This window comes from Macaca nemestrina, chromosome 11 (genome assembly GCF_043159975.1).
Source record: "Macaca nemestrina isolate mMacNem1 chromosome 11, mMacNem.hap1, whole genome shotgun sequence".
In the NCBI taxonomy this organism is placed as follows: domain Eukaryota; kingdom Metazoa; phylum Chordata; class Mammalia; order Primates; family Cercopithecidae; genus Macaca; species Macaca nemestrina.
In genome coordinates this window covers 75,721,326-75,745,482 of record NC_092135.1, presented here as the reverse complement: position 1 = coordinate 75,745,482, position 24,157 = coordinate 75,721,326, and the positions used below count along the sequence as shown (strand labels likewise).

General features: G+C 38.1%; 1 protein-coding gene across 10 annotated transcripts in view; it reads left to right on the top strand.

Annotated features, from left to right (window-relative positions):
• The window catches only part of LOC105483169 (phosphodiesterase 11A), a 510,053-nt gene that overhangs the window by 291,456 nt on the left and 194,440 nt on the right, over window positions 1-24,157 (top strand). For all 10 annotated transcript variants that reach the window (XM_071072993.1, XM_071072992.1, XM_071072988.1 and 7 more), the window contains one exon: window positions 20,671-20,746. In XM_071072993.1, the coding sequence (XP_070929094.1) occupies window positions 20,671-20,746 (76 nt within the window). The remainder of the gene's footprint in view (window positions 1-20,670; window positions 20,747-24,157) is intronic.

Sequence of the window (24,157 nt, the reverse complement as noted above, 5' to 3'; positions counted from 1 at the left end):
CACAGGAGCAGTTGATGGGTCCCCATGGAGACTTTGGTCTCCTCAGATGCGCAAAAAACCTGAAAAGACATCTCAAAAGGCTAATCTTAGGTTCTACAATAGTGATGTTATCTGCGAGAATAATTGGAGAAGTTGCATATCTTGTGACCTCCAGAATAATGGCTGGTAATCATTTATGTCTACACCTTAGCAGAATTCAGTCTTCTCTTTCCTTCTAGCCTGGTGCCCTCTCATTAACTTTACAAAGATGATTGAGCTTTGGAGAGAGAAGAGCTATTATTATTTACTATCAACTAAATGTCTCCCAAAGTTAGCCTGGCAAAGCCCAGAAATAATTAAGGGCAGCTTGAAGGACAAAGGCAAGATTGAGGTTGGCCAGATCAGACCTCCTTCACTGCCATAATTTTCTCTCACTGTTATAATTTTTGCAAAGGTGGTTTTACCACCCTTAAAAATGATTCTAGAATCATCCTAGAGACAGAGAGCACCTTTTAGAATTGTGTTGCCTTCCTGCAAAGGTCTGAGTCCTTTCTTGTTGAGTCTGGTACATGGGTCCATATTTTTCCCCAGTTGAATAGTTATTTGTCAGTGGTATAATATTAAAAACTTTTTTAAATCCAGGATTAATTGATGATTATTATCTCCACTGAGAAAAGTGCTTGCTTTTTTGTTCTCTGCACTGACTTCTCTGAATAGTTTCAGGTTGGTTAACAAGAAAGATAATTTGCAAAGAGGTAGCATGGGGAATCCTTTTCAGAGCATTTCCTATATTTCCAACAAATTTTCTCAACTTAAGTGTACCTAATGGATTTAAATTTGCCAGAAACACAATTATTCAGAGCACTAATGATGCAGCATTTTTTTTTTCTTTTTTTGTTCCTTAGCTCAGCTAATCTGGGTTCTTGTCTCATGACCAGAAAGAATTAGGCACATAGACACATTGAAAGGTGAGGAGGACAGAATTTATTAAGCAAAAATAAAGCTCTCAGCAGAGAGAGGGGGGTCCTGCAAGCAGGTTTCCACCTCACAAATTGAATACCGGGACCACTACACATGAGTTGAAGAGGCCGGGGTCCTCCTTGCATAAGGTGTTAATTCCTGGTGACTCCACCCCATTTCCCCAGAGCATGTGGGCCTCCAGTCCATTGCAGGCATGCAGGCAAGCACCCTGTGCAGGTTCCCTTATCTGTGCAAAACAACTGGCGTAAACAGTTGTGGGGCAGGTCAAAGATTCTCCAGGGACCCTTCTCTGTCTGCCTCTTGCCTCTATCATTCCTTCTCCAAAGAGGTACATCTAACTGCCATTAGAATACGGACAAAGACAGATCTTAACTGCTTCCTGCTGACAAGGGGCACTATTTTGGGAAGATGGCAGTCAGATCTCCCTCAGAGGCCTATTTACGGGTCCCTAGTAAAAGGGAGCCATTGTCTGAGGTTCTGGTTGCATGACCGTTTGGAGTTTGACGACCTAAAGGGGAGAAGAGAAAAACTTGGTTATTAGAAGATGTATCAAAATGAAACAAAAGTGGGGGGTAAGGAGAGCTCAAAAATCCCAAGGCTGCTGGCATGCCGAGATAACTAGTGGCTATACTTATGCCTGCTAGGATTTGAGGGCATGGGGCTTGGCTTTGATTAACTTTCTTGGTGTTATTTCCCCAAAAAAGGAAACCTCCGGGTTATGGGCACCCTATTTACTCCCACCACCTGGCAGGATTTGTGGGATAACTGCCCAGAACTAGAATATTGATCCAGATTTTTACATTACCCATCCCTTTTGTTTCTTCTGAGCTGCAGCCAGAGATCACTGGTTGGTTCACAGGAATAAGCAGGGTGAATCTAAAATGCAGACAACAACTTAAAAACAACTAATGAGACTAGAATATAATGACAAATGTATGATAAGTTCTGGAACATAATTTTTCTCTCTTCAGCCCTCATTTTTGTTAAAAACAAATCATGATAGGACTGAGTTGTTTGCACAATAAACGTTAGTCTTATATTTGGCCTGATTATTTGCATAAAATGCAGCAAGAATAATTACTTTCACATAGGCCTTTTAAATTGGTATTGATGGAACTCTGTTCCACAGAATCTCAGATAAGACCTTTTAAAGCCCAGCCCAGCCATAGGTTTGTATCCTCAAATATCTATGAGTTAGGTAAATTCCTGTCTTCTTAAGTCCCAAGAATATGGGATACCTGTGCCTGTTAGAAAGTGACGTTCTTTACTCACCACAGGTTAGAAACCCTGTACAGGGACTGTGTAGACAAGGTATGAGGACAGTTTTCCCAAGGGTCTTTTATTGGCTCTGCAAGGCAAGCTTGATTCCCTAAAGGACAGCATGCCATTCCAGTCAAAGACTTGATAAAACAAGGCTTGATAAAACAGTTTCTCCAATTGCATCCTATTGCAAAAGAACATAGATTCTTATTGCACTGACGTAAATAGCTATATTGTCATGAGTTAAGAATACTCGGCCGGGCGCAGTGGCTCAAGCCTGTAATCCCAGCACTTTGGGAGGCCAAGACGGGCGGATCACGAGGTCAGGAGATCGAGACCATCCTGGCTAACACGGTGAAACCCCGTCTCTACTAAAAAAATACAAAAAAACTAGCCGGGCGAGGTGGCGGGTGCCTGTAGTCCCAGCTACTCAGGAGGCTGAGGCAGGAGAATGGTGTAAACCTGGGAGGTGGAACTTGCAGTGAGCCGAGACCCGGCCATTGCACTCCAGCCTTGGCAACAGAGCGAGACTCTGTCTCAAAGAAAAAAAAAAAAAGAATAATACTCACAAATAGTTTTCAAACTCTAGAGGAACCTAGCAGAGAGAAACAAATATGCTCCAACTTTTGTCTACAAGAGTATACCTTATTCAATTATTAAAGACTGTAAATAGCTCAAAACAAAAGTTTCCTTGACTCTGGAAAACAAGGATGAACAATGTTTTAAGCAAAAGTTAAAAAAGATTACTTAGTTTTTCTATTAGTTCACTCCATTCAATTAACTCTTGTTCTGCTTGATATTCATGAACACTTCAGCTCTTCATGAATCCTGTACATTTTTCCTTTATTCCAATGTCATGGTCTACAACGTTAACAGAAACCTGCATTTGAGATCACCTGTGAAAGTTCTACAGCTGACTATAAACCATCTTTTGAAGAGGATCAAAACAAGAAAACAATCGTCTGTGAACAGCAAAATATCCAGAGTAGTTACAGTTAAAAACACGATTGACAAAGAAATTTGGTTATCTCTGTGGTTTACAGTAATTTAATATAATAACCTTAATTATGATTGATAGCATATACTCAGACATTAGAATTTTAGAAATCCTATACAATTTTGGAAGATATATTAATGTTATTCACTGAAATATAACCTGAAGAAAATTAAGCATCATTTTGGCAATCCCATGTACCTAAACATGTCGAATAATCCTGTTTACCTCTCTTTCAGATGTTTCAGTGGCCCTCTGTAACATCCAAAAGCTAGGGGTCAGGAACTGCAGTTTGATTTTTGCCTGTTAAATATGTTTGAGATTTAGAACACTTGATATTAAGAAATACAATTCCAGATTACCATAAGCTATTTATTTAGCCAAAATGATGACTCAAAAAAAATTTTAAGGTAAAAAAACTTTCATTATCCTTTACTATTATATGGAAATCTTACTCAAGGGAAAGAAAGCCAAATTTTACCCTTGCATTAGTCTACTATTAATGTCAACTCAGTTTTCTAATTAAATCTTACAGACAATTCTATCCAATCTTAACCAGTTTGACCATGAGGTAAGATTCCTATGAACTTTTTATAACCCTTTACAAATTTTGCTAAAGAGCATATTGGTGACTTAAGAGAATGTTGGTGTGCTTTTATTTCAATGCACAATTTACAGAAATAACTGTATAGTACTCTTTTGAATTTAGTCAGTCTGTTCATGCACAGAATTCCTTTTGCAAGATTAATTTTTTACAATCTTTCCACAACTTGTTTAAACCTTAAGCTTTATCTCATCTAATTCAAAACAATCCTTTAACCCTAGGTAAAAATTTACATTTCCACACATTATTAAAATCTTTTACTAAAAACATATTTTACACACCATTTCTTACACACCTTGCATGTAAATTCATTTTCAGTAGTCTCAATTACATGTATAATGGTAACTCTTAGCAGTTTTTAACGTTAATGTAAAATCTGGTAAGTTGTTTTAATTACGTACTAGGTGCCAATAAAGTTTGACTCCTTCCAGCATAGTTAAGAATCTGGTTAATTCCATATGTCCCCAGGTCTTACCAAGTTGTAAAGCAGGCAAGTTGAACAGTTCTCAAAAGCCAAAGAAGCAGTTTACAACCTTAAAACATTTAGCAAACCTAATACCTGATTTGCATAGTTTTGACCACCTATTTACATTTTGATGACGTTTACATTTTACCAATAATCTTTAAGACTGTTTTTATATCTCAAAGATTAAAGTCGCATGAACTAAAAAGTATTACAACTTTTATCTTTCTTTAAAAAAAAATTCATCTAAGTGCTTATTTTTCTTCAAACCAATTAATTAGAGCTCTTTTCTTTATAAACATAACACACATAACACATATATGATTATATAGACAGAAGAAAATCCAGTAGTTGTAAGATTTTTCATTTGCCAGTCTAATTTGATTATTGGCCTCTGGGTGGAGCCCTTTAAGAGCAAGGCTAGGAAAGCTCGTATTTTCTAGGGCCTAACAAACGGATATGGCTGGAAGACAAAAACAGATTTTGAGAGGGATCTATCTGCCTCTAATTTCTGGGTTCCATGAGGAAAACAGAGGTTTCTCATAAAATGAGATCTGTGGTGCCTTTTCTGTTTTTCCCAAGGAGTCGCAGGCCATCAGAAATTATTTTAGGACCTCTCATGGGTGCATTAAGAGTGGCAAGACAAAATGGAGAAAAATAATTCAGTCAACTGAGAAGAAACCTTTTTTCCAGAAAAACAAGATTCAAGAAGAGAAAAAAACCATAAAGGTCCTTTAAACATACTTAGGTATCCACTTTTAATTAAGCTGAGCACTGCTTAAGAAAGTCCTTTTAAATCCCTTAGTACCTGCCTTTAACCATGCCAAGCAGCCAATATTTCTGGCTTTCGAACTTTACCAAAAGTAACCTCACAGGTGAAACCAACAAGCCTCAATTAAGGTTATGACTTAACTATGAGTATATGAAGTATTTTCAAAGGGGAGGTAAGCAGTTTTTACAACATCTAGAATCTTTAAGGGTAGCTCAGAGAAGGGAAGATTTAAGAAGAGAAGCTAGAAGTTGTTCGTGGAGGGGAAGAGAATCAGCAAATGGTAGAAGTCACACAGCTATTGACTTGAAAGTATTCATTCTTCAAGCCAGGATTGAACCTGAGCCACCATTGTAAAATGTCAGAGACTAAAAGCATTCCCACGTGGTTACAGGTCATGCTCCCAAGGACGTAAACAAGATACAGGCCTGCAGCCAAGTTTGTTACTAATCAGTTTGTTGGGCTGACTTGAAAAGTGGACTTACGGGGTCCTACACCCACATCCTATCCTAAAGTACCCCTCTTTCTGATAGAACCATACAGAAAGACATGTAAAGCATACCAGATTGGCTACAGCTTAAGACAAAACTCACAAATCCTTTTTCATTAATCAAAACTTTACAGAGAACGTAAACAGTGATCCTTACCATACCTTTTACTAGTTTGCACAGGGAGGGAGAGGCCAAAAGTCCAACTGGTAAAAAAAACAAACAAACTTTTACCTTTTGCTGGCATGTCAGGCTTCTGGATTCCCTTCCCCTCAGCTCAGTTCTAAGCCAGCTTCCTTGGGTGCCACAGAGGACACTCAACCTCCAGAGAACTACCATCTTGCTCCTGAATTGTTTTTCTTTCTTTCTTTCTTTTGAGATGCAGTCTTACTCGCCCAGGCTTGAGTGAAGTGGCGTGATTTTGGCTCACTCCAACCTCCACCTCCTGGGTTCAAACAATTCTCCTGCCTCAGTCTCCCGAGTTTGGGAAATTAACTTTTCCCAGTTGGAGATGCATCCAAGGGGAGTATCCTGTAGTACAGGGACACAATTACCCCTCTGTGAAAAGAGGACAGAGGAAAAAGGAAAAAGAAAGGAGCCCTCAGGCCTCAGGATGCATTTGAGAGAGGTACAGACTAAAGATGAATGGTTACCCAGCTAGGAAGAGGAGATGAGGTGTCCCTAATTCCTTTGTCTTCCCAGTGAATATGGGGTACATGAGGAAAAGAAAGAAGAGGTGTTTCTTTTCTTTCTTCTGTCCTTATATCTTCAAGTCCTGGCAACCTTGACAGGGTGCTACCCATGAGTGTCAGCGCAGCTTCCACCCATGTTAACAGAGGGGCCTAGAAGGTGGGAATATCTGTACTCACCCACATATGCCCTGTCTCCACTGTTGTCATTACCTTTGAGTTCCTTAGACCTTGACAGACTGCAGCCAGCAGCTGGATGCCGCCTCCTTATCATAAACTGAAAGCTGAGGTAAAGCTGAGGAGCTGGTTCTCCTCAAACAAGGGACGAAAAAAAGGGTATCTTGTGAATTGGGGTCCTGGCCTAACAAGATGCCTTCCAAAAGGAAAAAAAAACTCTTGCATAGAAAATCTCCCTATATCTGCAAGGCTTCATTAACTACTAACAGGGTGGAGAAAAGGAAGGAAAAAAAGCTTAGGTGCAGGCCTGGGAAGATTCCTTGGGGAGAAACCTCTTATTCTTATGCAAATGGGTTTCTCCATCAGGGAGAAAAACCTTTAATTGCTGTCTCCTCCCTGGGGCTCCCACCAAGCTGGACCCCTTGATCAGGGGAATACTGGCCAGCTAGCCACCGCAGGCTCAGGCCATGTGCCCTAGACAGGAGGGAGTGGGACAGGGAGCCACCGCTCACCCGTCTGTCCTGTGCACATGCCTGCGACCATTGAGGTGAGGATGATATGCCCCTAATATTGTAAACGAAAAGATAGGTGTCAATACATTCCCCCCAAAATGAAGGAAAATCCATGGAAAAGACTGGGTTGGACTGAGGCCGACATTTCCAATGCCTGAGAATGATGGGGCAGGGAAGGGGGCAGTTTCCCCTGCCTTCAGAAAAAGTCTAAGGGTGAAAAAGCCCAGAAACAAAAGTGAGAGAGATGTTTGGGTCCACATTTTACTCACCCTTCTGACAAGTCCCCATAGAGGCCACCAAAATGATGCAGAATTTTTTTGCTCCTTAGGTCAGCTAATCTGGGTTCTTGTCTCATGACCAGGAAGAATTAGGCAGACACATTGAAGGGTGGGAGGGTGGAATTTATTAAGTGAGAAGAAACCTCTCAGCAAAGACAGGGGGTCCTGCAAGCAGGTTTCCACCTCCCAAATTGAATACCAGCACCACTACACACCAGCTGAAGAGGCCAGCTCTACCTCTGCATTAGGCCCAAATTTCTGGTGGCTCCACACCATTCCCCCAGTGCATGTGGGCCTCCAGTCTGCTGCGGGCATGCCCAAGTAAGCCGCCTGTGCAGGTTCCCTTATACGCACAAAACATCTGGTGGAACACTTGTGGGGCAGGTTGGAAATTCTCTGGAGAGCCTTCTCTGTCTAGGCCTTTGTCTGCCTCCTGCCTCTATCACTAATATCTATTCTAAATTTCTCATTAGCTCAGTGGCTAACTCTGGCAACTGAATTCTTTTTACTGACCCCAATACATCAGAAATTGGGATAGAATACCCCAAAATGGATTGGCCGTATTCTGGGATTTCATACTGTGGATACATCAACTTTCAGTAAATAGAAATACTGGATATTTTTTAGCTTACAGGGGAGGAAATGGAGACTTGGAGAGTTGAAGTGATCTGCCAAGGCCATGCAGCTTTCTTAAGGCAGAGCACAGAGCACACTCTGGGCCTTCTGGTTCCTGATTCAGTGCTCTTTCCTTTAGCATCCTCTTGGGGAGAGCATCAGCTGCTGAGGGTCTGCCTAGGCAATAGAGTCACCACATTCCTCCTTTCTCCCTTCTCACAGGTACATGAAGTCATGGCCAGCATACCTACCTTTTTGTCCTATCTGCTCTGCTCATGAGCTGAGGAGTCTTGGGCATACCACTTAGTTTGCAACATGTGAAGTTCTACATAAATACCTTATAAACTGTGCAGATATAGTCACCAGGTCCTCCCTTATAGGAGCCAGCAGTATGATGAAAGTGGCCAGACATCCAGGGACCAGGTTTCCTAGGCACTTTGGAGATGACTAAATGTGGGGGCTGGCTGTGTTAGTGGTGGCAAATCCATGTGGGTCTGAAGCAACCTCAATTCTTGCCTCCTCAGAAGAAAGAATTTGACTGAGGGGCATTAGGCAGAAGGAGAGACTATGGCAAGTTTTAGAGCAGGATTGAAAGTTTTTTTAAAAAAAGCTTTAGAGCAGGAATGAAAGGAAGTAAACTACACTTGGAGGGCCAAGCAGGTGACTTAAGAAATCAAGTGCGCTGTTTGATCTTTGACTTGGAATTTTATACATTGACATACTTCCAGGATCTCTCATTCCTTCTCTCTGATTCTTCCCTTGGAGTGTGCTGTCTGTATACATAGTGGCCTGCTAGCGCTTGGAAGGGGAGCACGCACAGTGTGTTTACTGGAGTTGTATGCATGCTTACTGGAGGCATTCTTCCCTTACCAGCTGAATGTTTCTTGAAGATCATATATCAGTTAAACGCTACCAATTTGCCTCTTAATGCACATGCTTGAGTCTGCTAGCCCAACTCCCAAGATCTTATCAGGAAGCTACTTGTATTAGTCGGGGTTGCCTAGAAAGACAGAACTAATAGGAGATACATATATATATATTTGTATTTGAGTGTTAAGAAGTATTCACTCATATGATCACAAGGTCCTACAATAGGCTGTAAGTTGAGGAGAAAGGAAGCCAGTCCTAGTCCCAAAGCTGAAGAACTTGGAGACCCATGTTCGAGGGCAGGAAGCATCCAGCACAAGAGAAAGATGTAGGCTGAAAGGCTAAGCCAGTATGACTTGTTCACATTTTTTTGCCTGCTTTATATTCTAGCTGTGCTGGCAGCTGATTAGATGGTGCCTACCCAGGTTAGGGGTGGGTTTGCCTTTCCCAGCCCACTGACTCAAATGTTAATCTCCTTTGGCAACACCCTCACAGACACACCCAGGGTCAATACTTTGCATCCTAGAATCCAATCAAGTTAACACTCAGTATTAACCATCACACTACTGGTCACTAATTTCAGGGTTTTTCTATCTATCGGGAGACTGCCTTTTGTTGGCACTGGCTGTGGCCAATTATTATTTTAGAGAGACAATTTAACAACCACCTGACCATCACCTGATGGTCACCTGACATTTGTGGAGGTTGGGGGGGACGGGGCACTCCTGCCCTGCTCCTGCCTGACTAGCTACCTACTGTAATACCTGTACTGTCCAAGCTTATGCAACCCACCAACCCTTAAAACATATAGCTAAAGTCAGTTACACTTGTATATTTCAAACATAGCCCTGATGACTACATTTACAATCCCTGTATCAGTTAAAGTAATATATAAACTTCAAAATTTCTGTGGCTTAATACAATAGAGGTTTAGTTGTTGTTCATGTTAAGCCCAAATGGGTTTTCCTGATCAGTGTTGGTGGGATAGGGAGGTGTTCCCTATTATGTGAATGAAATATTTCAGCAGCAGCTTATGAATGACTTGCCCCATGGACCATATTGTGAATTCTTCAGACTGATAACTGCTGGTGCTGATCCCAATACACCCATTTGTGTGCATTTGATAGTTTCTTCTTCAATTCGGACTAGCATAGGAAGCTTTCCAGTTTGGGAATTCATGATGCCAGTGGCTATTTTCTGTTAATAAGAGATAATTTACTCTATCAAGCTTTGCTTTAGGTATACAGTTAATGTATGAAGGGAAGCTAATTTCTAATTTCTGTGTTTTCCTATCTTGATAAAATTCAGGGAAGTCCTTAGAAACTCTGCCCAAAGATATGCAGCAAGAGAATGATCTTTATTTTGAAATCTCAGTTTTGAAGCTGTTGGTCTTCCTTTCGATAGAAGCTACAAAGGGATGTCTTTAATGTTATGTAAACCCCATCCCAAGTGCTGTCAGATGCCTGCTGAGAGGGCTATGGGGCAAGTAATCATAGTTGTTTACCTGCTGGGTGTTCTCTTAGTGATTGTCTTAAATATTTAATGGAGTCCCTCCTTGTGGTGAACAGAGCAGACTTAGCAGGTGAGCCATAGTGATTACTTGCCTTCTGAATGCCTGTTTGACTTGGCTCTCAAAAGTGGCACCTGCTGGGCTTGATAGCATACGTGGTTTTAAGGCCAAACTCTTTGGCTTATGGGTGGAAAAGTTATGACAAAAGATTATATAAGATGTCACAGAGCCAGAACTAAGTTTGTGAGCTTTAAATTCTGCAACCTTATGAAAATCACTGTTTATTCTGTTACAAGAGTCTCTGGAAAGAATGTAAGACAGGAAAGACCTACTCAATATAATATTGTTTATTTATGGTGGTACAAGAAACCCTCATGTTTATGAGTCATCTGTTCTTAGGTTTTGTAGCTTTATCAGTCATCTGCTCCATGGGAACAGGGTATCCATGTTTGTTTCTGAAGACATTGTCAGGATTATTATGTATATTGATTTCCCACTGCAGCAAAACAGATCACCACAAACTCAGCGCTTGAAAACAACACCCAATTATTATTATTATTATTTGAGATGGAGTCTTTCTCTTTCACCCAGGCTGGAGTGCAGTGGCACATTCTCAGCTCACTGCAACCTCTGCCTCCTGGGTTCAAGCAATTCTGTTGCCTCAGCCTCCCGAGTAACTGGGATTACAGGTGAGCCAAGATCATGCCACTGCACTCCAGCCTGGGTGACAGAGCAAGACTCCGTCTCAAAAAAAAAAAGAAAATATGCATATACTGTTTATGTATATACACTCACATATATTATTCTATACACACTTCTATACATCATTTTAAACATACTTCTCTTTGGCTCACTGCAAGCTCCACTTCCCAGGTTCACGCCATTCTCCTGCCTCAGCCTCCCGAGTATCTGGGACTTTCCTTTCCTTGAGTGTGGACAGGACCTGTGAATATGTTAGGACAGTCACTTCCCTGGTGATGTTACGTTACATGGCAAAGACGATGGGATGATCACTATGTAAGCTTACATAATGTCCAGAGTGGCTTATACAATCTCAGGGAAGTGACTGTCCTAACATATTCACAGGTCCTGTCCACACTCGAGGAAAGGGATTATTCAAGATATGTAGGAAGCCAGAGTTGGGGGTGGTGGCAGGTGGGATTCTTAGAGGCCATGTTAGAATTTTGCCTATCATAGGCCGGGCATGGTGGCTCACGCCTGTAATCACAGTACTTTGGGACTACAGGCGCCCGCCACCACGCCTGGCTAATTTTTTTTGTATTTTTCGTAGAGATGAGGTTTCACCGTGTTAGCCAGGATGGTTTCAATCTCCTGACCTCGTGATCCACCCGCCTTGGCTTCCCAAAGTGCTGGGATTACAGGCGTAAGCCACCACGCCCGGCCAGTATATGCATATTTTTAATAGATATTTTAAACTTAACATGTCTAAAGCACAGACTATAGTCTCCTGCCCCCCAAGCCTGCTCCTCTCTCTGTTTCCATATCTCTATTGAGGCAACACGATCCTTCAAGATGCTTATGTCAAAAAAAGTATAGGCATGATTCTCCCTTTTTCTCATGTTGAACATGAATTCATCAGGAAGTCCAATTGCATAATTTATCCAGCATCTGACCACTTCTTACCACTCAGCTGCTACCACCGACATCCAAGCTACCATCATCGCTGTAGTATTTCATGTACAAATCCTGTTAAACTGTCCCTCTCCTTTCACTTTTCCCCTCTATACTCTTTTCTCAACACAATAGTCAGAGGCTATTAAATTTTAAGTTATATTACAACTCTACCCACACACTCTTCAGCGTCTCCTTGTTTCACTGGAGTAAAAGCCAAATTTGCAATTCTTTCAGAGACCTACAGTGCCAAACACCATCTGGCACCCTATCATTCACCCCCATCCCTTACTCATACTATGCAAGCCACACTAGTCTCTTTGTTCCTACAACGTGCCACTTACACACCCACCTCAGGGGCTTTGCACTGGCTACTCCCTCAGCTGAAATACTCTTCCCCCAATATCTGCATGGCTCATATCCTCTCCCCTTTAAGACCGTTGTTCAAATGTTACCTGACAGTGAGGCCTGATACCCTTGGTACTCCTTACTCCTCTTATCATGCTCTGTTTTTTCCCCATCATCTTACCATCTTCTAACATATAATTTATTCATTTATCTTTGTATTGTTTACCATCTCTCTTCTATCACTAAAATGTAAGCTCTATGAAGGTGAAGATTTTGTTGTTGTTTTTTCCACTGATATATTCCCAACACCTAGAACAATGTTTAGGACATAATAGACATTCTTGTTGAATATTGTTCAATATTGTTGAATATATTATCTATGTATAATTTATGTATATGCTTTATGTCATTAAATATATTATATATTGACATATGAACTTAATACATATTTATAGGAAAAGGTGAGGAAGGACTGGTACCAACCTGTTAATAATTGCTATCTCTACAGACGGCAGGGTTAGAGCTTTTAATTTTATTCATGCTTTAAATTTTTCATGTGTTCATATTATTTTTATAATCATGAAAAATTTTAAGATATTCTAAAATCTTAGACTCTCTATATCTCATATGAAATTATGTCTTACCAGGTTACTGTGAGTCTTCTTAAGGTTATAAACAATTATCGAAAACTGTGATTGAAATAATACAATATCTAAACAAGTCAACTTGCCTTGCTGTATCTTTGGGGAATTCAGATGGATTATTTTCTATTCGTCTTTGCCTTGTTTCTTGGGATTTATTCCAACTAGGAGCATTGTCTGAGATTGTCCCAATAGCATGTACATAAACTGCATTTGCAGATGACCTGCTCTTGTATTATGTGACTTCTTAGAATGCATACTCTATTTACAAATATCTTCACCATTACAATCATTCTGTCCTTGCTTTCAACTGGCATTGTGCCTCTGAATTCAATTTTCTTTAGTTAGTTGCACTTTAGTTTATCATCTGTGACACTTTCTGCCCTTCTCTTCTTATTAGATTCCAAGAACACATTAAAACAAATACATTAATGCAAAACAAGCCATTATTTAGTCAATCTAGGGTATTATATTCTATTGTTTAATTCAGTATTTCCTTCCATTTGTATAGTTATGGAGAGAATTTTCAGAGCCATCACATGCAGTATTTGCTTTTTGCCTACAATAAGAATGAACACTTTGACTCAACATTTAAATAGAAAAGGTTAATTCAGCAAAGGGAATGTCAGAAATTAACTAAAAAGTAGGGCAGGCCTTATGCATGAATGGATTTGGTGGTCCATTTATTTGTTACAAATTCAGGAGAGGCAGGAAACCCATCACCACCTAGATCTCCTCTGCCATGGAAGGCCAATGCCCAGAGTTACACAATTAACACTAAGGCGGTGTGATCTAAACTCTGTAGCTCTTCAGTCCCATGCAGTTCTTCCATGTAAAGTTTTTCCTCTGATTTTTTAAAACCTATTATAGACAACTCAATAGTACTTATCCTTGTCATGTAGCAGTTAAAGATAATGGGGCTCCAGGCTCTGAGATTCTGTGACTGAGAGCGTTAAAGCCCATTTTGCCTGCCAGATCTTTGTGATGGAGCACTCCCGCACCCCCACAATGGCTGCTGAGAGCTAGCCTGGCAGGAGAGGTCATTCTCTATTCTCTGTAACACTTTCTGGTCTATCAGTCATGCTTCTGTTACAAAGGGAAATGTGCAAAATTGAAAACATTAAGAGACAAAGCTCTGTGGATCAGCTGAAATTCATTTGCTCTTGTCAATCTTCTCTCAGTTTCTGTTACTTAGTGTGAACCAGTTTGAGAACCTTTCCTGAGAAGAAGGGTAGATTGGACAGTGGACATAAGAATTACAGATGAGCAGGAGGGGAAGGAAGGTTAGAGGTTAGAAGTTAGGGGGATTACTAAGACTTAAATAAAATATAGAATGGGGAAGCAGTGGGTAGTGAAAACAAATACAAGTCCCACAGTTCTAAGAATCCAACAGACTTTGCTGCATGGGCAGTGGAGAAAATGCCTCAGCTCCAAGCATGATCATTTATTTTGTCAGGAATTTAAAGAATCATGTACAGACACTATTCTACCAGCCATTAGGATTGATCCTATGTGTAGATAAGACAGACCAAACTCAATTCTCTCTCTCATATTTCATGGAAATCAAGGGACTGACTTGGAACATTGGCTCCCTCAGCTTGTCTGGTTACTAGAATTTCTCACCAATAGATTACCTTTGGGGAGAAAGTATTGCTTTAGATTATTGTTAAAGTTCTGCATATCTTTCTAGAGAAAGGAAATACACTGAACATTAATAAATAGTATTATATTATCACCAATTTATTTAACATTTCCTTTGACCACCTTTGAGAGACTGGAAAATATAACAAGTACAAGTTGATGGCTCCAAGAGCTAAACCATCTTTAATTAGATCCATTAATTGAAAAGGCTCCATGAAGACAGAAACTAGGTAACATTTTTAAGTAGACATATCTTTGATTGGAAAGAACTAACCACTCCCAGAAATATATTTAGTTTAACTGTTGCCTTCTAGAAAGGCTGCTTTGTCTCACATGGTCTAACTTTTGAGACTCTAATGGTGTGAATGTTAAACCAAGAATGACCAAGCAGGCACTGTGTGGAACAACAGAGCAGAATTTTTTGGCAGGTGTTCTTTTCAATATTAGTAATATTTGTATTTGTAAAACTCCTTACAAATTTTGAAACCCTTTCACACACAAATTTTCATAAAACAACTTGGAAAACAAGAAAAAGCACAAAGATGAGAATCAGCTGTGAGGCCAAAATATGAAGATAACCAATGTTACCATTTTGGTGTGCAGGAGATAAATATTAATGATAAAATTGAGGCATTGAAACTTTGGGTGACTTCGTTGGGGTGGTGTGGCTGATGGGCATTTTTGAGCTCCATTGACTGATTTGATATGGAGAGTTGGGGTTATCTGGTGAACAGGAATGATTCTTTCCTTTATACTTGCTTATTACTCTTTCTCCCTGTTTGGAATCTATTTAGACATCCTGTGCTTCTTTCATCTCCCTTCTCCTTTTCTTCCAGCCCCTGCAAAGGATAAAATGAACTCCTGGGCCTTGCCTTTTCATATGGTTGCATGAACTAACCTGGATTAGCACAGCTTTCCAGAAACAACAGCTGCTACCTCAAATAGGCAATTATTGTTCCTAGTTTGTAAATTTTAGATAATAAAAACAGGTAATTTAGGCAATTTTTAGGGAATTAGAAATTTCATTAATGATTTTTGAATTTCATTAGGGAATTTCATTAATGATTTTAAAATGGAAAAATTCACTCTCCTCACACTCTGCCATCCTTCCTTGTTCTCCTCTCCCACCTAATTGGCCTCATCAAGCATGTTGATCATCACCATTCCTTAGCCTCTCCTCCTTCCCTCAGCCATGATGGAAACACTTTAAAGACACCCTCTGCATTCTCTGATGCTTCACCTCTTCTCCTGTGCTCAGCCCATACAAGACTCAAGCTCTGAATAGACGCAGCTCTGCTTTCTCAGTGTGACCTTCCTCTCTTCCAGGACTAACCACTTGAATTTTATTCCTGATCACATCCTTTCTTCCCTTGACCATTTTTGCCTTCAATTATCCCACTATGTTGCTAAATTCAGTAAGCTATTTTCAGTCCTTATCTTATTAGACTTTTCTATAGCATTGGACACTGTTGCTTCCCCTAAGTTCTACTTAGAAAATAACTTCTTCCCTTATGGACAAATTACCTGTGTTTATTATCTAAAATTTACAAACTAGGAACAATAATTTTTAAATTCTCATAGCCAAGAAATTCAAAGGAAACTATTATGGTCATAATTTTTCCAGGATCCTTCAATGTATATAATATGCTTTTGTATAACCACAGGCATGTACACCATTATCATTTAATGTATTAAATATTTTCCATATGAGTAACTGTTCTTGTATAGCATGATTTTAATTAGATGCATAATATTGTGTTGTATGAATGTACTATTATTTACTTAACCACCTCCCTCCAGTTGAATATTCGTGTTATTCTAATAAATCACTAAGATAAATAATGCCATGGTTCACACTTTTACATGTAAAGCTATGTGCATAGCTTTGATAATTATCACAGGATAAATTCCTAGATATGAAATTGACAGGTCAAAGAGTAGGTATTTATACTTTTTAGGCTCTAGATACACATCAATAAACCTATTTCCAGAAAGGTTGTAGAAATCTGTTCACACATTATAGATGCAGTAAAGCCTTCAGGTTAAGAGCATGAGCTTTGGAGTTCTTGTCCATCCCTGTCACTGATGTCAACTTTTTCTTCTAGCACCAAATATTGTGTTCCCCAATGTTCAATTTTTAGTCTTTTTGTTGGACAAGTTCTCTCTTGCAATAACCATGCAATTAACTTAAATCTTACCCATGCAATTAACACAGAGGACTGATGACTCCAAGATTAGTATCTCCAGCCCCTCCCACTTGTAACGTGTGTCCATTTGGAGTTTGTATCATTTCCCTCAAATTTCCTGTGTTCCCCACTTCAAGGAACTCTTCCACATTTACTCAAGCCAGAAACCTCAATGTTATCTATCCTCCATGGGTATGGGAGAGTGCATACTCCCACTTTCCCAGAATAAAGAAAAACTCTTTGGGGGAATTGTAGTGCTTTAAAAGTGATGGGTAAACAAAATTCTCTTTTATTTAACTGGCGAACAGCCTAAGGTTTGTTTTTCTCACCACCAGCTTCTAAATTGTCTTTCTTACTGCATGTTCCTTTTCTTCTTGCCCATTGTGACCTGTCCCTCAGCTGCCCGGATTTCGTAGGAGAGGTTAGACAGGGGCTACTGTTGTCCCAGAGTTGGCAGAGACAATTGTGTTTACTACTTGGTGCTGCCTGAGACCCAGTGGTCTGTACAATATGTGACCCTCCCTCAGCAAAACAAAGCAGACCCAGCCATCCTAGTGCTGCTATGGCTAGCCTGAGTCTATAGATTATACCTCTCTAAAATTGGCTTTCTTCTCTTCATGCTTACTGGTATTGCCTTAATTCAGATTTTATCCTTAGGGAGAGGAAGAAAATCAGTTTGTTTTTTTGGAAGATAACTTTGATGGATGTGTTTGCCTTTGGCTGTGCTCCTTTGAGCCAGTCTCTCTCATTCAAGGCAGTTAATCTCTGTAAGTCTCATCTGATAAGAGAGGATGATAACAGTTACTTCATGGGGTGGTTGTAAAAAGTATAAAATAATGCATAAGAAAGTGCTGAGCGGAGTGCCAGACACAGAGTGAGCATCCAACAAATGTGAGCTTATCATCATCATTGTTGTCTTTGAAGACTCACTGTAAAGGATCTCAAGCTGCTCCTGATTTCTCTAAACAGAGTTCGTTGTCTTTCCAATAGTGTTTGAACGTCCTCTACTTGGACACTTATTTTATATCAATATTTCTATCTTCCCTAGACTGTGAGTAGCTCAAGGGTAATGACTATTTGAATTCATTTTTCTATCCTCAACACTAAGCAATGTGTCTGGTGCATAGGAGGTGGTAAATAAATATTTTTTGGAAGAGTACACTGGACGAATGATTTATGCTTATGTTTTTGTTTCTGCGTCTGGAATTCTCAAATATCAATCGATGTAATTCACTCTGTTAACAAACTAAAAAAGGAAAAATCACATCATCTAAAATTACATGACTAAAAGGTATAAGAATTAAGGGATAAGATGACGTGATCATGTGGCAAGAAAATCCAAAACACTTTACAGGTAAGATATTAAAGTTAATAATTGAATGTAGCAAGATTGATGGAAACAAATTTAATATTAAAAAGTCAATTATATTTTTATGTACCAATTACAAACATTAGAAAATAAAATACTGATGTCATTTACAATAACATGAAGTTTTTAAACGTCAAGATACAAATATAACAAATTATGTGTAAGAACACTACATGGGAAAATACCAAACTTTGCTAAGAGAAATTTTAAGAGCCTTAAAAAAATTAAGAGATATTTATGGATTGAAAGACTCAGTTTTGTATATGTGTCAATTCTCCCCCAAATTGTTAGATTCAAAAAATACCAATAAAAATCCCAGGAATGTATACGTATGTGTATAAACTGCAAATTGATTCTAAAATTTTCATGTAAATGCCAGAGGTCAAAAATAGTCAAGACAATCTTGAAGAAGTACAAAGTTGGAGGATTTGCACTACCAGATACTGAGCCTTATTACACAACCGTGTTATTTAAGACAGTATGGTACTGGCATAAGGGCAGATACCTAGATCAATGGAATAGAACAGAGAGTTCAGAAACAGATCCAAATATATATGGACAGTTGATTAATGAAAGCAATGGCACAGTAGAGTGCTGGGAAGAGGTATTGCTTTTTCCCTCAAAACAGTGCTGGAGCAATTGAATATCCATTTCAAAAAAAAAAAAGAAATTTTGACTCCTAGCTCATATTATACATGAAAATCATTTTCAGTTGGATTATAAATTTAAATGTGAAAGTTAAAACAATAAAGATTCTAGGAAAAGCATAGAAGAATACCTTCATGAGGTTGGAGTACGGAAAGATTTCTTGAATAAAACCAAAAAAGTACTAACCATAAATTTAACAATTGAAATATTTGACTATATCGTATTAGGGACCTCTTAATAAAAAGACACCATTAAAAGAGTGGAAAAACAAGCCATAGAATAAGAAAAATATTTGTAATACATATATCTTGCAGAGGGCTCTTATCCAGAATATAGAAGAAACTTTTACAAGCCAATTTTTAAAAATCAGACAACCCAACAAGAAAAAGTCCAAAGTTCTGAACAGGCGCTTCATGGAAGAGAGTAGAAATAGACGATAAATATATGAAAAGTTGCTCAACTTCATTAATCATAAGTAGGAAAATTATAAATTTATTGCCCAAATTTGGACACTTTTGAGAATGAAAGGCATATTATTAAATAATTATGTCAGGAAAACAGACTTAAACCAGGATTTATGGTCACCCTAGTCATCAGAGATAATCAAATTACTTTCACAAGGAGATACAACCACATATCTATCAGAATTGTCAAAATTTTTTTTTAAAGCCTGACAACATCAAATGTTGGTGATGATGTAAATCAACTGGAACTCTCATACACTTCTGGTTAGAAAGTAAATTGGTACAAGTACTTTGCAAAACTTTAAAAATATATATTTTGAAGCTGAACTTGTGAATAACTCAGCAATTTTATTGTAAGTATATGCCTATCAGAAATGCATATGTGCACTAAGTATGTACAAGAATTTAGGGGCATGGAGGTGGCTTCTGGGGTGGTGATAATATTCTATGTGTTGATCTTGGTGGTAATTGCATAGATCTGTTCATTTTGTAAAAATCCATTAAGCTGCATACTTAAATTTTGGGGCCTTTCTACATGCATGTTAATCTTCAAAAGACATTGAAAAAGAGAAACTAACATATTGGTACAACGAATAGAAGATATCTGGAAAATTAACTTCTCAAAGAGAAATGTCAAAAAGAAAAAATCCAAATATAAAATTTAGCTGTGTAAATTAACTTTTAGTTTCAAGTGTTTAAAATATGTGGCTCTTGCCTTCAACAAATAATATTTTAAAATATATTTTTATCTCAATATCCATGATCCAAAACCTTCATATCTTATTGTTTTCTCCTATTGTATCAGAACACTAGATTGACCTTCCTCACTGAGAATCACGATCATGTTAATTCACTAAGACCCTTTCACTCTTAGTGGTTTCACTCTAGCCATTCAAATATGGACCATTGTTTTTAATATTAAATGGAGTTTGTTACTCAATGTTTGATGTTGATAATTGTACCTCTGTATTTTAAATGTCACCTCCTGACATTTTTTGGGGTACAGAAGGAAAATCTTCAAACCTCTACATCTATCTTACCTTTTTGTATATAGATTTGACAACATACATAATTATTTAGTAATAGTAAAAATATACAGTATTAAAAGTAAATGTAAATATGACAGCATTATAGGCACAAATATTTTTTACTAACAAGTGTACCCAGTCAAAGATAAAAATTGATCACTGGTTTAATTGAAATGCTTTGAATACCCAGAGGAGAAACAGTTGCTGGAATTCTTGTCTGGTGGTGTGGTCATGATCAAGATAGTTTTATGTCCAGCTTTCTATGGCTGCAGGGATTGGAGGAGGTCATGTTGGTTTGGGATTTTTTTGGTTGATTCATATGTGGCTTGGGTTTGATTTCTTTAGGATGTTCATTGTGATTAAGGAGGCAGGTGAGTGAGTTTATGCATTACAAAATTAGGTTACAGTGTATAAAATAACTTTTAAAAAGTTATTTTTGAATATCTGTTATGAAGAATGGAAAAAAATGTACATCAAAAATGAATAGTTAATATTCAATTTTAATTAACTTCTTTCTTGTTTCCTAGGCGGACCAGATATCTGGTTTTCACATAAGATCTGTTCTCTGTGTCCCTATTTGGAATAGCAACCACCAAATAATTGGTAAGAGATGACCTAAATAGTTAAACTGCTTGAATAAAGAAACAGAAATTTGCTTTAAAATACTCCCACATCGATCTAATTAAACTAAAGAGCTTCTGCACAGCAAAAGAAACTACCATCAGAGTGAACAGGCAACCTACAGAATGGGAGAAAATTTTGGCAATCTACTCATCTGACAAAGGGCTAATATCCAGAACCTACAAAGAACTCAAACAAATTTACAAGAAAAAAACAAACAACCCCATCAAAAAGTGGACAAAAGATATGAACAGACGCTTCTCAAAAGCAGACATTCATACAGCCAACAGACACATGAAAAAATGCTCATCATCACTCGCCATCAGAGAAATACAAATCAAAACCATAATGAGATACCATCTCACACCAGTTAGAATGACAATCATTAAAAAATTAGGAAACAACAGATGCTGGAGAGGATGTGGAGAAATAGGAACACTTTTACACTGTTGGTGGGATTGTAAACTAGTTCAACCATTGTGGAAGACTGTGGCAATTCCTCAAGGATCTAGAACTAGAAGTACCATATGACCCAGCCATCCCATTACTGGGTATATACCCAAAGGATTATAAATCATGCTGCTATAAAGACACATGCACACGTATGTTTATTGTGGCACTATTCACAATAGCAAAGACTTGGAATCAACCCAAATGTCCATCAGTGACAGACTGGATTAAGAAAATGTGGCACATATACACCATGGAATACTATGCAGCCTTAGAAAAGGATGAGTTCTGTCCTTTGTAGGGACATGGATGCAGCTGGAAACCATCATTCTCAGCAAACTATCACAAGAACAGAAAACCAAACACCGCATGTTCTCACTCATAAGTGGGAACTGAGCAATGAGATCACTTGGACACAAGAAGGGGAACATCACACACCAGGGCCTATTGTGGGGACGGAGGAGGGGGCGGGATAGCGTTAGGAGATATACCTAATGTAAATTACGAGTTAATGGGTGCAGCACACCAACATGGCACATGTATGCATATGTAACAAACCTGCACGTTGTGCACATGTACCCTAGAACTTAAGTATAATAATAAAAATAAAAAACGAAAAAATAAAGATCACCTAGAGCAAAAAAAAAAAAAAAGTAATGGCAAAAACTGCAATTACTTTTGCACCAAACTAATACAAAGTCTAATGAAAGTTCCCATAAGTACTTTTGTTTGTAATAACAAAAAACTGCAAACAACCCGTATGTCCATAATAGTAGAATGGATAGATTGAAGTATATAGTCATTCAATAGAATACCAACACAGTAATGAGCGTAAATTTTTGCTATACAAACAATGTAGATTAATTACAGGAAAATTAAAAAATAAAAAATAAAAATAAAATACTCCTATATCCTTTTTATGTGTTCCCTCTTTTATGGCCAGGACTCATCAAACTATGTCTCACCCTCTTGTATAATTTCATAAGCGCAGACTGCTAATGAATCAACACTCTCCACAACTTGAACAAATATTTATTAAGTTGAAAGAACCAATAAATTTTAAAGTTGGAGAGAATCTGAGTTATCAACCAATAGAACTCTTTTATCTCACCCTGTGGAAATAGAGGCAGAGAGAGAGGGGAAAAAAGCCAGAGAGCGAGAGAGAGACAAATGACTTCAAGAAAGCCACAAAGTTAGTAGCAAGGTCAGGAATAAAACTCAGGTTTCCTAACTCCTAGTACAGACTTTCTTACTATGTCAATGTGTTTACATCTGTGCTTTTATACATGGTGTAAAGGAAAAGGAAGAAAGAACATTCTCTATTGGACATAATACTGAGCATGCATTTTCTGCCTGGGCAGTTCTGAAATAGGCCACATTTTCCTCACAGTAAGGGAATCATGGGCAAAAACAGCTTTCAATTTTTCTCTTCCTCCATTCCCCTTTCCTTCTCCTCAAAAAACTCAATTAGGAAAGCATCAAATTCAAGAAAGAAGCCCAGGCAAGGAGAATTCATGGTTGAAATAGAGAAGTCATGAAGGATGGAGGAATTAGTTGAAATTACTGAAACACAATAAAAATGTGACTTTTTTCCCTAAGAGACGTAAGAACACTAATTCATTTGGTAACTGATGCATCTATTTGCCTCTCTCTGCTTCCCCCTAAAATTGCCTGTTAAAGTCTAAGACACTGCTGCTTATTAAAGGATTTAGTATTCTGTGAGTGTTTTTAAGATCTGAATTCTGAGATAATTTTTTTTCATTAGCTTAATCTGCATAAGAATATTGGTATGTTACTGAATATAAAGAATATTCTAAGACTTGGGATCTAAGCCTCTAGTACAAAGACTTAAACTACATCATGCACCAAGTTTTAAATAAATTTATGTTTAAAGGGAAAGTCCATAGGAAACACCATGTGTTACCTGTAATCTCATAGTCTACATTTCAATCCTAAAAGTAAACATCCATTATTACTTCAAAATTAGGACCATAGTTTGCCTGGTTACATGCTAATAGTTTTGTGTTTCATTATTTATATATATATCTTCTTGCATAGGATGACTTACCTCCCTGGTGGGAAGTTGGGTGTTTTTAAAAATACAAGCATACTTGAGAATTACAGCTAGTTTTTTGTGTGTGTGTACTAAATGGGGACACAGGCTAATGGTTTTCAAGATAGTTGATTTTTCTTGTTAAACTTGTGTATTTTGAAAGTCATGCCCTGAAACATCTGGTATAATACTAGAAGTGAACTTTGAAAAAAGTAATCACTCATAAATTAAGTTTTTTAGAACTATATGTACCCCCTGGTAGCAGGAAACAGAACTGACTTTGCTTTGAAGGTCAACTGTATTATATCAACTTTTATTGCTTGTAGTAATTCCTAACATTTCTTGAATGTTTATTCTGAGTGAAGCAATGCGCTAAATGAACATTCTAACATCTCATTTAATCTTCATAACCCTCTTAGTTAACATTTTAATCCCCATTTTACAGATGAGGAAATTGACTGCTAAAAAATTTAGGTAATGTGCCCAAGGTCACACACCTGATGGTGGAGTTGAAATTTGAACTCAGACCGTCTAAGTCCAAATCTTATGCTCTTAATCATAATGTCATACTGCCTCTTTCAAGTATTGTGCTTCAGATAATTTTATATATATATATATAAAATATATATATAAGTATTGTGCTTCAGATAATTATATATATATTCAGTTGAAATATATATATATATAACTGAATACATACACATATTCAGCTACATATATACTCAGTTGTATATATAATCGTGTGTGTGTGTGTGTATATATATATACGAACACTAATTCGTTTGGTAACTGATGCATCTATTTGCCTCTCTCTGCTTCCCCCTAAAATTGCCTGTTAAAGTCTAAGACACTGCTGCTTATTAAAGGATATATATATACACACACACACA